We start from the raw sequence: 12,582 nt of genomic DNA, 5'->3' as shown, positions 1-12,582 counted from the left end.
AAGTGCAAACCAGAGTTCCTGGAAAGATGCACGCATCTGGGGGTCTTCTGGAGAGCTGATGGGTAGATTAGAACTTCGGTGTTTGTAGGGAGGTGGAATGTTGCAGCTCCATCGCCTAAATACAGTTTATCTTCAGCTCTTTAGCTCCCGGAAGACCCAGTCCTTTTCCCGGCTTGGCGTCTGACCTAACACCCTTGTAACTAACAGGTGGAGAACCTTTATTACGTTCATAGTAACAGACTGCTATCTTCCTCCAACAAAAAGGCTGAGAACATTGTCAGGGAGCCTCCGAGGCCCATTGCAGAGATGTCTCTGTTTTGCTATAACCTGCATTTCTACCAGTGTTTGAAAAGTGCCTTGATTCATGATTTTCTTTGTTCTGTTCCTAAAACTTCATGAACCCAGTGCCATGTTGGAACCCAAGTCTGTGTTCCCAGGCCGTGCGTCACCTGTATTTTGCGCCATTTCTTGCCCCCTTTAAAGTGAGAGCTGTTTTCACCTCTGCTCTTCGTTCCTCCTGTGTACTGACATACGGGAACTACAGTGCTTGTGGCAGGGCTCGCGTCAGAGCCCCGTGGCCTCATGTCCTAGCCTGGCTCCCTTCCCAGGATGCCAGCTTGCCAGGTCCTGTGACTAACCTTGTGAGACCACAGGGGTCTGTCCCAGCTCCTCTGTGGAACCCAGTTATATTATTAGCAGGAGAAAAGATACACAGTCTTGCCTTTATATCTGGGAAATAAAGATGAATACTATCGTGAGTTAGATGTTTCTTACATATTTACAAACTTGGAGCACGTAAAATATACCCACATCAAAAATTACAGTTTCTACTTAAGGCGTTTATTTCTGCAGATGCGAGGTGCCGGTGGGATGTCACCCCTGGAAGCTGCACTTGGGCTCTGCAAACTGTGTCCTTTCTAATCTTGCCGGTTCAGACCATAACAGGGATTTGACATTTGTAGCCACTGAGCGAACTGGGGTTGATCCCTGGAACCACATACAGATGAAAGGACAGAACCAACTTCAGAACATTTTCTTCTGACCCCCTGGCCTGGTGTATCTGCGTATGCATGGGTGTGCACGTGTGTGCATCTATGCGTGTGTACTGTGGCACGCAATACAAGATGCCACATGACCTTGATACTAGTTTTTCCTCTGTCGAGGCAGGAGAACAGGACAGGATGAGGGTTGGAAGACTCTGAAAGCCTTCTGAAGGCTGAAAACACCTCCCAAGTGAGGCCAACTAAAACCAGCTTTTCTGCTGCTACGGCAAAAGCCAGTGTTCAGACATAACCCGTGCTTATTATGCTGCGGAAACACACCCACCTGGGTAGAGTTAAGATGCTAATCAAAGGTACAACAACATACTAAGTTGTATGTAGAACTGTGTGTCAGCAAGATATGTGGGAAAGGCCGAATCCTTGTGGGCAGCTGCCCTTAGAACCACTAAACGTTTTCTTGCTCGAACCCAGCTCCTCCCACATAGAAATGCACTGTCCCTTCATGGGCTTTGTTCTGCTGGGACTGCAAGTCTGTCAGTCCCTCCCTCGTTCAGGGACACCAGAACCCCTCCAACCCCTGATATAGATGATTGGGGTTTGCATAGGCTGAGCACCACAGGTCAAACAGCCTGAGAAGGCACGAGCAACTATGCAAAGTTAAAGTAACTGACCCTGTGCTAAGGGGGTGTGTAAGATTCTAGGTATCTGGTCCCAGGTTTGAACCTGGAGGGGCCAGCTATGGAGACAGGACAATAATGGACTATGGCCAAACAAAAGGGAAAAAAAAGGTTCTTACTGCCATCTTTGCTCTTGCTCGTGAATTATTAGAAAGGGTTGTCCAGGATATTCACTCTCATCAGGAATTTGTTCTTTTGAACATCCTGAAGGGCTACGTTGCCTGAGGCGATTCTATCCCATGATGGAAGGCTCAGGACGGTCTGAAGCCACTGGTCTCCTATGAACTCGGAGGCTGAGTACCACCATTCCTGAGGGGAAGAACAGAGAACAAAGGCCTGGTCAGTGCTCGTGGTCAGACTCCAGAAATGATCGCATGTCCTGAGCATGTTTTGTTCTAAGACAGGTCTCACTGTGCAGCCCTGACTGGGCTCACCTTGAATTTAGGCTGATTCTCCTGCCTCTGTGACTGACGAGCTAGAATTATAGCTCGTACTGCCACACACAGCTCTGGCTCCTTTGAGCTTTTAAAGACAAGGGAATCCACAGGCAAGAATGATCTCTTTACTTTTCGTTCTTTTGTTTTGTTTTTTGGTTTTGTTTTATTTGTTTGTTTGTTTGGAGGCAGGGTTTCTCTGTGTAAACAGCCCTGGCTGTCCTGGAACTCACTCTAAACCAGGCTGGCTTCAAACTCAGAGATCTGCCTGCCTCAGTGTCCTGAGTGCTGAGATTAAAGGTGTGTGCCACCACCACCTGGCGGTGGCTACTGCCGCCACTGCTTCTTCTTCTTCTTCCTCTTCCTCTCCTTCTCCTTCTCCTCCTCCTCCTCTCTTCTTCTTCTCTTCTTCTTCTTCTTCTTCTTCTTCTTCTTCTTCTTCTTCTTCTTCTTCTTCTTCTTCTTCTTCTTCTTCTTCTTCTTCTTCTTCTTCTTCCTCCTCCTCCTCCTCCTCCTCCTCCTCCTCCTCCTCCTCCTCCTCCCCTCCCTCCCTCCCTCCCTCCCTCCCTCCCTCCCTCCCTCCCTCTCTCTCTCTCTCTCTCTCTCTCTCTCTCTCTCTCTCTCTCTCTCTCTCTCTTTCTCTCTCTCTTTCTCTCTCTCTGAGATGATTCCACGCATGTGGCTGAGGATGATTTTGAGCTCCTCATCCTCCTGGCTCTGCCTCCCAAGTACTGGGATTACAAGCCGGCGTTAACAGGCACAACTGATGAAAATGATTTTTGTTGTACAAATTAGCAGGACGTGGATGCATCTTCAAATTAAGTACCCATAATTGCACGTGTAGTCACTCATTTCACAATACCATGCTGGGTGCTGAGCCGAGTTTTATCTTTGAACATTCCCACGTGCACAGTCATGAAAGCGAAAGGAAAGTAAGTGGAAGGAGCCACAGAGATGGGGAGAGACCGTGCTAAGGGGGTTTGTATGAGGGAATTCTCTCAAGAGTAACAAGAAATGCATAGTCCTGAGCTATAGGTACAGACCCGTTTTAGGTAAGGTCTGTGATAATCACTGTGGCTGGAATGTGTGTCTATCCACCACAAACCACATGTTGGAGCCCAACCCCTAAGGTGATAGTAATGAAAGCCAGGGTTTGGGGAGATCGGGTTCTGAGGTCCTTACAGAAGAGCAGGGGAGCTCTTTGGACAGGCAAAAAGTAGGGAGAACAGAAAGATAGAGAAAATTAAGAGAACACTAGGAAGGAGGGAGTCGCTTGCTCTAGATCAGTGGTTCACGACTTGTGGGTCATGACCCCTTTGGGAATCCAATGACATTTTCACAGGGGTTGCCCGCCCCCTTCACTGGAGTCAGCTAAGACCGTCAGGTATTTACAATTCATAACAAAATTATAGTTATGAAGTAGCAACAAAAATTTTATGGTTGAGAACCACTGCTCTAGAGTCTGGTTGAAGTTAAGAATGCCTGCTCTGTTATCAGAATGGGTTGTGAAGCTTACCACGTGGAGGCGAGCTTCCTCTCCCATACAAGGATCTTAAACATGAATACTAAAATAGTAACAATCCATGCTAAAGCCCCACAAGTAACTTTGAATATGCCTTTGTGCCTTCCCAAGCTGTGAAGCTGCAGGTTTCTGGAAACCTCAAGGGGGAAAAAAAAAAGACCATAAACATAATTTACAGCTAAAAAAAAAAATCTTAGCTTCCTTGTGCTGTCCAGGAACCACCTTTGGACAATGCAGTTTCAGAGGCCACCAGAATCACACAGTAAATGAATCACTCCTGAAAAGCTCACATTAAGTTGTGTGTGTGTGTGTGCTCTCCTTTCTCTAAGCACTATTAATGCCCTGCTTAAACCCGTGTTTAAGCCTCCTCTTTCTGTCCCCCAGTTCTACTCCTGTTTAAGGGATTTAGCCTCTGATTATTTTCAGCAGCAATGTCAAGAATCCTGGCTTCAGTTGAGTGGAGGTTCTCTCTAGGGAAGTCCTCAGGCGTCAGGTGGCAGAGTGGGGCTGTCTCTGGCTGCTGCTCCTCCTGCCACGGGTGTGGGCACAGCCAGAGGCACCATCAGTGAGGAGATCCTCCTCCTCAGATATTGAGTTCTAGCGCCATAGTCTTAGACTCACCAGCCTGCAAAACTGTGGGCAGTAAACGCCTTCTCGTAAGCCCAAGTGGACTAAGACAATGACTTCCCATGCTGCCTAAAACCCAACTAAGAAGTGATTTCTGTTGCCTCCTCAGAAGGGTGAGCGCCCACATACATAACCCCAGCACACACAGTGGCCTGGTGGCTGCTGGTACGTACCTTGCTCATGCTCAGCCAGCATTTCTCCAACAAATTTCCTTGTGCCTCAGAAAGCTCCAGAGCTGTCTTCAGGAAGAAGTCACAACTATGTCCGTCTCCCATTAGTATGCATACATAAGCCATGAGATGGTAGAGCCTTGGGTAGAAGACGGGGCCAGTGGTGTTTTGAGCCACAAGGTTCTCTAAGGCCTAGAGAAGACAAATGACAAATATGACCAGGGGCTGGAGATACAGATGGTTCAGATGGTGAAGTGTTTGTCAACAGGAGCTCAATTCCAGAACCCACATTTAAAAAGCATGGCAAAGGCTGGGTTTGGTGGCAAAGAACATTCCCTAGGACTCGAGAGACAGAGTCAAAAGGATCTCTGTGAATATAGAGAGAGAGAGAGAGAGAGAGAGAGAGAGAGAGAGAGAGAGAGAGAGAGAGAGAGAGAGAGACCAATGCATGGTGTCACAAGCTTAAAGTCCTGGCCTATTAATGAGGCCTGTCTCCATCGCTTCCCCAGTAACCACAGATGACTGGAAACACCTTATACTGTACCCGTGGTTTTACTTGACTCATGGGGATGAGTCAGTTTCCTAGGTTTGTGGGAAGAAAGAGAGTTCATAAACTATTGAAGACTCACTAATCTGACTTTTGATTTTAGACCTTGGCCTATCCTGCAGATCTGTAGTATCCCTGGGTGTGATAGTTTAGGAATCGGTGTGGACATAAAGAGATGTGGGGTACCAGCAATTGAGAAGATTGCCTTTCCTAAAATGAATCCTGAGGTAAATTGTTTCAACAAATTGGCATGTCCTTAACTCAAGCTCAGATAACAGAACTTAAATAGGGCCTGTGAGATGGCCAAGTGGGTCAAAGGCACTCGCCACCATGGAACCCGAGTTCCATAGTTGGGAGCCACACTGGTCTCCATGGGTTCACTGTAGCATGAACAAGCTCTCCTCTCTCTCTCTCTCTCTCTCTCTCTCTCTCTCTCTCTCTCTCTCACACACACACACACACACACACACACACACACATCAAATGTAAAATAAAAGAATTATGGACCAAGAGCATGATTGCACTAAGCATCACTTCCCACACAAAGGGCTGTCTTAAAATCTTGAACTTGAGAGTTCAAGTCCAGCATGGTCTACAAGAGCTCGTTCCAGGATAGGCTTCAAAGCTACAGAGAAACCCTGTCTCAAAAAAAAACAAAAAAAAGAAGAAGAGAAAAAAAAAAATCTTGAACTTGGAGGAGGATGACCCCTATGGACAGTGAAGGAATCACATGTAAGATTCTTTAAAATACAAAACAAAATAAAACCCAGTAATATGCAAAACAATGTAATGGTGGGAAGCCAGTCATCAATAGTCTATTTGATAGCAAATTTCAACAAATAAAAATATATGCATATACACATGAAGCAAAAACTTGAGTAGTGGTGTCATACAGTGTATAAAAACTACAGTCCCAGCCAGTGGTAATGGTGCAGGCCTTTAATTCCAGCACTCTGGAGACAGAGGCAGGTAAATCCCTATGAGTTCAAGACCAGCCTGGTCTACAAGAGCTAGTTCCAGGACAGCTAGGACTGTTACACAGGGAAACCCTGTCTCGAAAAACAAAACAAACAAACAAACAAAAAAAACCCAAAAAACCTACAGTCCCTAAATAGAGTAGTTAAAAACAATTTGAGTTTTATTTAAAATTTTATTACATTTATTGTGTAAGTGTGAGTGTGTGTGTGCTCACAGGTGATACAACATATGTGTGAAGGTCAAAGAATGACTTTCAGGAGTCGGTTCTCTACGTCTGCTATGTAGGTCTCGTAGATCAAATTCTAGTCATCAAGCTTGGCTGCAAGAATCTTACATGCTGAGCCATCTCTCCGGCCGTTTTCGTCTAACTTTCTTTTAGAGGGTTAAAAAACAAACTTTTAGCATACATAGGTACAAATTCTGTATCGAGCAGACAAGTCAGGAGGTAGATGGGAATGCTAGGGGAAGAATTTGTGCTGGAGGCAGGGAGTAGCCTCACCTTGAGTAGCTCAATCCCACTGGCCTGGGCGGTCTCAGCTTGCTCTTCTATTTGCTTCTGAAGGTGGAGAGCTTGCCCTTCCATGTACCTAGAGATTCCTTCATAGTAAAGAACTGTTGGGGTTCTTCGTGCCACCAGGGTTTTAGCTCTGTTGGAAAACTTGTAGAAGTTGTGCCATTCCTGAAGTCTGGCATACCTGCATCACCAGAGAAGAAATGGCAATCGGTATGGCTCTCCGGATGGGCTGGTTTCCTGAGAAATCGCTCTGGATGTCAACTTTCAGTACCTTGGCCCTCAACCTGCCTCCTGTCTGCTACAGCAGAATGGTGGGTAGGTGATACGGATCAAGGAGAGGGTGGAATCGTGAGATTCGGGAGGAACAGAGCCCTCAGGAGCAAACGTGGAGTGTTGGCCACCATCTGTTATGCTCCCTGGGCTCTAGGAAGTGAGGCAGATTGCACACTTCAGAGTAGAGGAAGCTGCCCCAGTTGCAAAGAGAGGTGGGCTAGCAGTACTCAGGGTGGCCTGCAGGTGGGCAGGTGTCACTCGTGGATTCCCAGGTCTGGTCCAGATTTACTAAATCACTCAGGCTCTGGGACTAAGGGCCAGGAATTTGAGCAAACAAGCCTTCTGGTGATTCTTATGGCCCCTAAGTATGAGAAGCATTGGCTTGGGACACAACTGTTACAAGAACATCCCAACTGGGACCGAGAGCAGTGAGGAATGAGCCCAATTGCGAGATGGCAGAGCCTTGGATTACTAGCTTACACTGGTGTACCAATTTGATAGTGAGCCTTATCTGGCAAAGGTAATGTGGGGCCCAGAATAGCTTGGCCACCCTGCTGCCATGTTACTGACAGGCAACACCGGGTTCCAGGAAAAGCCATAAGCTGACACCACCCAGGGAGGGTCAGTACCTGACATTCCAACCATTAGATAAGATCACCAGATGCCCTGAGCCCAGGACAAACCTGTTTGCCTTTTGCCAAGATACCCCTAGACAAATGTCTACCAATCAGGATCATGAATCCTGAAAATCCCCTCATCCCCAACCTCTGTTATGATAAAAAAAAAAAAAACAAACCCTACTCTGCCTGGGCTGGGCACTTGGCTCTCAACTGCTGCATCCGACAGATGGAGAGTCCAGGCTTGAACTTGAATAAACACTCTTTGCTTTTGCATATGGATTTGGTCTCCATGGTGATCTTTGGGGGGTGTTCCCCACAATTTGGGCATAACAGGTAATTTTCTGGATGTTAAGTTCTCCTATGTAATTTAATTTTGTGTTTAAAGCATGGTCTCATGTAGCCTAGGCTAGTCTTCAACTCTACCTCTGAACTCTTGATCCTTCTGCCTCTGCCTCCCACGTAGTGGGAGCATAGAAGTGAACCACTATGCTCGCTTTCAAATATGTTTTTTTAATCAAAAGTCATTCGACTTCAGTTTGGAGTTGCTCTAATTTCATGACAAAACTTTTGATGAGTCATACTAGACAACCTGGCTGTGTATAATGTGATATGGAAAAGAGGATGGGGGGTCTGTAATGGTCTGTCCTGTCCCTGCCCACTCCCTCTACCCCAGAGGCAGGCAGATGTTCCTTCCGCTTCCCACTCTGAGATCTTTCTGTCTCTCTCCCAAAGAGGCAACTTCTGCCTCTCTCTCTTTTCCTCACCTCTCCCCTCCCCCTCTCTGTTTCTCTCTCTTTGCTCTTCCCCCTTCTCTCCTTCCCTTCCATAACCCACTAAATAAATATCTAAGTTCACTCTGCATGGAGTGCCTATCCGTCTTGGTCTCTCACCCACCATACGGCTCCCTGCCTGGGACTGGTTGCCTTCGTGGCCTGCCGTGGTCTCATGGCCCACTGCCCTCTGCCGCCACTCGGGGACCTGCAGAACTTTATTTTTACCATTACAGGGTCTCAGTCTAGGAGGTAACGTGGAATTTGGTTTTTTCCTGATTTACCTTGAGGCTGTACTGTTTATCTCATTCTGAAGGTATGGCCCCAGCTTCAGGCTTATCAAGCTAATACAGTGCTTATTGCCTGACTGTTCTCTGTGAGCAACTCCAGTGGGGCCAAAGGTCTGGGGTTATTTCCCTGTTCCTCTCACTTCTCCAGTAAGGGGTGACTTGGTTAGTGATTTGGGAGCGACTGAGATAAGCCCTGCTCAGTACCTATGCCATCTCCATCGTAAGAACCAGTTAAGCTGACAGGGAACATGACATTGAATTTCTCCGCCATTGGACAGGAAGAGGCCTTCCTTGATGGAGAAACCCATGGTTTCTACAATGTCCTCCTGCAGAGTAGTTAGGTCTAATACTGGAGCCTTAGTGTTATTCCCTGCAGATATTATATAGCCCATATCCTCCAACATCACTACCTCAAAATAACGTTTTTCCATCTGTTTAGATCTGGGCAGATATATGCGGGCAACTGGTGCTATTTCTTCATGTGCCCGAACCATAACACTCCTTAGAAAATGGTCCAGTTGTCCTTCACTAGCCCCCCAGTGCCAGGATGCCCTCAGCCCCACAGATGCTCAAAACTCTTCCATCAAATGGTGCAGCATTCACAAATGCCATGCACATCTTCCTGCAGCGTCGCTAGATTCCTGATAATACTGACTGCAGCCTAACCTGTGTAAACAGTTGTTACACTTACTGTGTCAGGAATAATGACTAGTCTCCACATGCTGGGGACAGTCCCAACTCTCCCCCAAACCTCATAGCTTCTCTCCTAGGTTCACGAACCCACAGACACAAAACTCCTGGCTGTGCCGAAAGCTCTGTATTGCTCTGCCATTGAGACAAGAGAGACAAAACTACTTTTCTGTCCTTAGCTGAAGGTTTCTAGCAGATCCCTCAGGAAGCCTTCTCGATGAATAGTCCCTGGCACCTTTAAACTGTCTCAGATGCAAACGGTCAATGTGCTTTTTTTTTTCTTTTAAAGTATTTCACTGAACTATTCTTTGGGATTTAACTTTTTCACTTTAGAAACAAAATGGTATGTAACATATTGTTACCAGACCGCTATGCAGGAGTAAAGACCCAGGAGGAGACCACTCTGGAACTTGAGGATTCTGTTGTCTTCGTTGTGGTCTATGAATTCCAAACATTCCTCAAATGTTCTGTAAATGAAGCCTAGAGGAGAGAGAAGCAGAGTGTCTTGCAGTAGCATGGCATGGCGGAGTGTGTGTGTGTGTGTGTGTGTGTATGTGTGTGTATGTGTGTGTGTGTATGTGTGTGTATGTGTGAGTGTGTGTGTATGTGTGTGTGTGTATGTGTGAGTGTGTGTGTGAGTGTGTGTGTGTATGTGTGAGTGTGTGTGTGTGTGAGTGTGTGTGTGTATGTGTGTGTGTATGTGTGTGTGTGTGCGTGTGTGTGTATGTGTGTGTGTATGTGTGTGTGTGTGAGTGTGTGTGTGTGTGTGTGTGTGTGTGTGTGTGAGTGTGTGTGTGTGTGAGTGTGTGTGTGTGTGTGTGTGTGTGTGAGTGTGTGTGTGTGTGTGTGTGTGTGTGTGTGTGTGTGTGTGTGTGTGTTTCTGGTCTTTAGTCCCCAATAGAATTTCCCACTGCAGGGAACATAGTATCTGATCATTTTAGGATTCAAAGGATCCTGTGGGTCTCAGCAATCACATTGCTGCATTGGCCCGTGTTTGCCAAAATCTTGGCTGTATTCTGAATTCTTATGGATACGCAGCCCGATTCCATAGAAGAGACCGTTCCCAGCTATAAAAAGTCCTGGTAGTCCCAGGAATCCTCAGTTTTTTTTCACCCATAGGTCCCTTACTGGTAGCAACATGTGTCTCCCCTTTGTGAATTGTGTGTGGAGAACAGACTCTGGATTGGTCCCTCTGGTTTAACGTGGGGGCCACCTACTCATTGCTATTTAGAGGAAAGAACTTGTTTTCCAAATCACTGTGATTGAGGGTTCCTGGAAATAAGATGTCTGCAGAGACTGACTGGAGAGCTTCAGTGATATAGAGAGTTAGGATGTTGCAGGTACATTTGATCTTGGACTATCTTTAGCATCTTAAATAGTCATTCCTTGCCCACTTTTGTGTTGGGCCCAATAATCTGCGACTGACATACAAAAACCTTTTAGAATGTTTTTAACTTAGCAGACCACTATCTTCTACCAACTTAGCCTTAAAGCTGGGGGTGTCTTCAGACATCTGAGGCCTGTGGCTGAGATTCATCCACTTTACTGAAATGGGTCCCTCTGATGTTCCCACCTGTGTATTTGAAAAGCACCTTGGTTTATGACTTTCCTTGTAATATTGGTATAAAACTGTTCACGGAACTGGTTCCATGTTAGAACATAGGATTGTGTTCCTGGGCCATCATCGCTCGTATTTGGCTCCAGAATAGACTCTGATCCTCTTTGAGGCTAGCGCTGCGTTGGGATGACATTACCATCAGGGACTAATGCCTGTAACTGTCATACTCAACAGGCCAACCACTGTAGGCATGCAAACACTTTAACAAAGTAGCACGTTATCACCGACGATGTTCATGCTTGAGAATCATGCAACCGAGTTACAAAAATGATCTCATGAAGTTTTAAGTAAATTCACAATTCTGTGTTGGGCCATGTGCTGGGTTTTGTTTTGTTTTTTTTCCAACTTGACATAAACTATAGTCATCTAGGAAAGGGACTTCAATTGAGAATACGCCTCCTTCAGTCCTGTAGGCACTGACGTGGGAGGGTCCTGCTCAGCCATTGTGGTAGGTAGTCCTGGGCTGTATAAGAAAACAGGCTAAGCAAGCAAGAAGAACAAGTCAGTAAGCAACCCTACTCCATGGTGCTTCAGTTCCTGCTTCCAGGTTCCTGCCCTGAGTTCCTGCCCTGACTTGCCTTAATAATGGACTGTAACTCCATTACAATATATTGTAATATCCACTTAAAAACCTGAGAGGGCTTAAAAAAGAGAGTGAGGGTTTAACACAGCTTTTTGTTGTTTGCTAGAATGTGCTGCAGAGAAATTTTCCTGACTCAGCCTCAGCAGGAAAAAAGCTGCACCATTTTCAAACGCAGCTTCCTGGGCTGCGCCACCAGTGCAAACTCCATTGGCTTTTATGAGACTGGATGTTTGTATTCCTGCTTGGGATCAGGAAGAAAGTATTCTGAGACCATGCCAATGGCTCAGCGCTCCCTGCATGGGCAGACTGTGGGATCAGGCTTAGGCAAGCGGGAGAGCATGGTGGATTTCTGCCGCCATACAGAGAAATGTTTCCAGGCTGCGCAGTGCTTGGCGTGGCAGATTTGGATGTAACTCAGATTAAAAGCTTATTCTCAGAGTTAAACTGCTACAACTTGCTTGATGGCAATGTGGACTTGATGTGTGCCTGGAACTGTGCGCAGCTCAGGGGCACCAAATGGCTCTGAGGCAGGAATGCTCCGCCATGGTGAACTGTGCTGAACTCAGGCAGGAACTATTGTAATTATCATAATAACAGTGCAGTTAAGGTTTAGACTGGGCAGGAAACAGGCTGTACCGTATTACCCTTACATGGCTCAAGTTAAGTTTTTAAGAAGCGCTTAGCATTTTAAGAAGTGCTCCTGGACAGTAAAGAATTACAGATTCACAACAGGATGGATTCAGACATAAAAGACCTCTAAATGGGTCACAGTGTTGGGTGAGTGTACATAGGCTTGGGAGAGAGAAGAAAAAGAATATAGAGAACAAAGTTAATGGTTTAAAAAAGGGGCAAAGTCTTTAAAGAGACAGAATAAAGTGGTAGAGTAAAAGTAAGCCACGTAAAAATGGAAAATTCACAGAGAGTCTGGATTCTTTGTATTATTGTGTGTGTTTTCTTTGAATTTTTTGACTATGAAGGAGCTAAATACAAAAATAAAATCTCATTAAATGGGCTGCTAAGCTGAACCTGCATATATGTTCTAAAGGTATCTTGACTTCAGAATTTGGATCTAAGGATATCATGCTTTGGAAAAGAGTTTCTTCTTTTGTTTTCACAGAGGATGAAACCCTGTGGATTGCTTCTAGACCAATATGGTATGATAGACCACGCCCTCCTGAAAGATTGCTGTGAACACCCTCAAAAAATTACTTCACTCAACTGTTGACTGAGATGAACCTGACAAACAGGATATACCATGAAAGACCTGA

At 45.9% G+C, this 12,582-nt stretch overlaps 1 protein-coding gene across 2 annotated transcripts in view; it reads right to left on the bottom strand.

The window, feature by feature from the left end:
* Nucleotides 1–826: 826 nt before the first annotated feature.
* The window catches only part of Adcy10 (adenylate cyclase 10), a 67,197-nt gene continuing 55,441 nt past the window's right edge, over nt 827–12,582 (bottom strand). The window contains exons 29-33 of one of the 2 annotated variants that reach the window (XM_075987473.1): nt 9,476–9,593; nt 6,456–6,651; nt 4,435–4,623; nt 1,896–1,987; nt 827–1,048 (exon numbers count right to left, since the gene is read on the bottom strand). In XM_075987473.1, coding sequence (XP_075843588.1) covers nt 1,024–1,048; nt 1,896–1,987; nt 4,435–4,623; nt 6,456–6,651; nt 9,476–9,593 — 620 coding nt within the window. In that variant the 3' untranslated portion in view covers nt 827–1,023. Of the gene's footprint in view, nt 1,049–1,825; nt 1,988–4,434; nt 4,624–6,455; nt 6,652–9,475; nt 9,594–12,582 lie in introns of those variants that run through there. The other variant, XM_075987472.1, reaches the window with a different exon arrangement.

This window comes from Microtus pennsylvanicus, chromosome 10 (genome assembly GCF_037038515.1).
Source record: "Microtus pennsylvanicus isolate mMicPen1 chromosome 10, mMicPen1.hap1, whole genome shotgun sequence".
In the NCBI taxonomy this organism is placed as follows: domain Eukaryota; kingdom Metazoa; phylum Chordata; class Mammalia; order Rodentia; family Cricetidae; genus Microtus; species Microtus pennsylvanicus.
The sequence above is the reverse complement of the archived record's forward strand: the minus strand, read 5'-3'. Positions and strand labels throughout refer to the sequence as shown.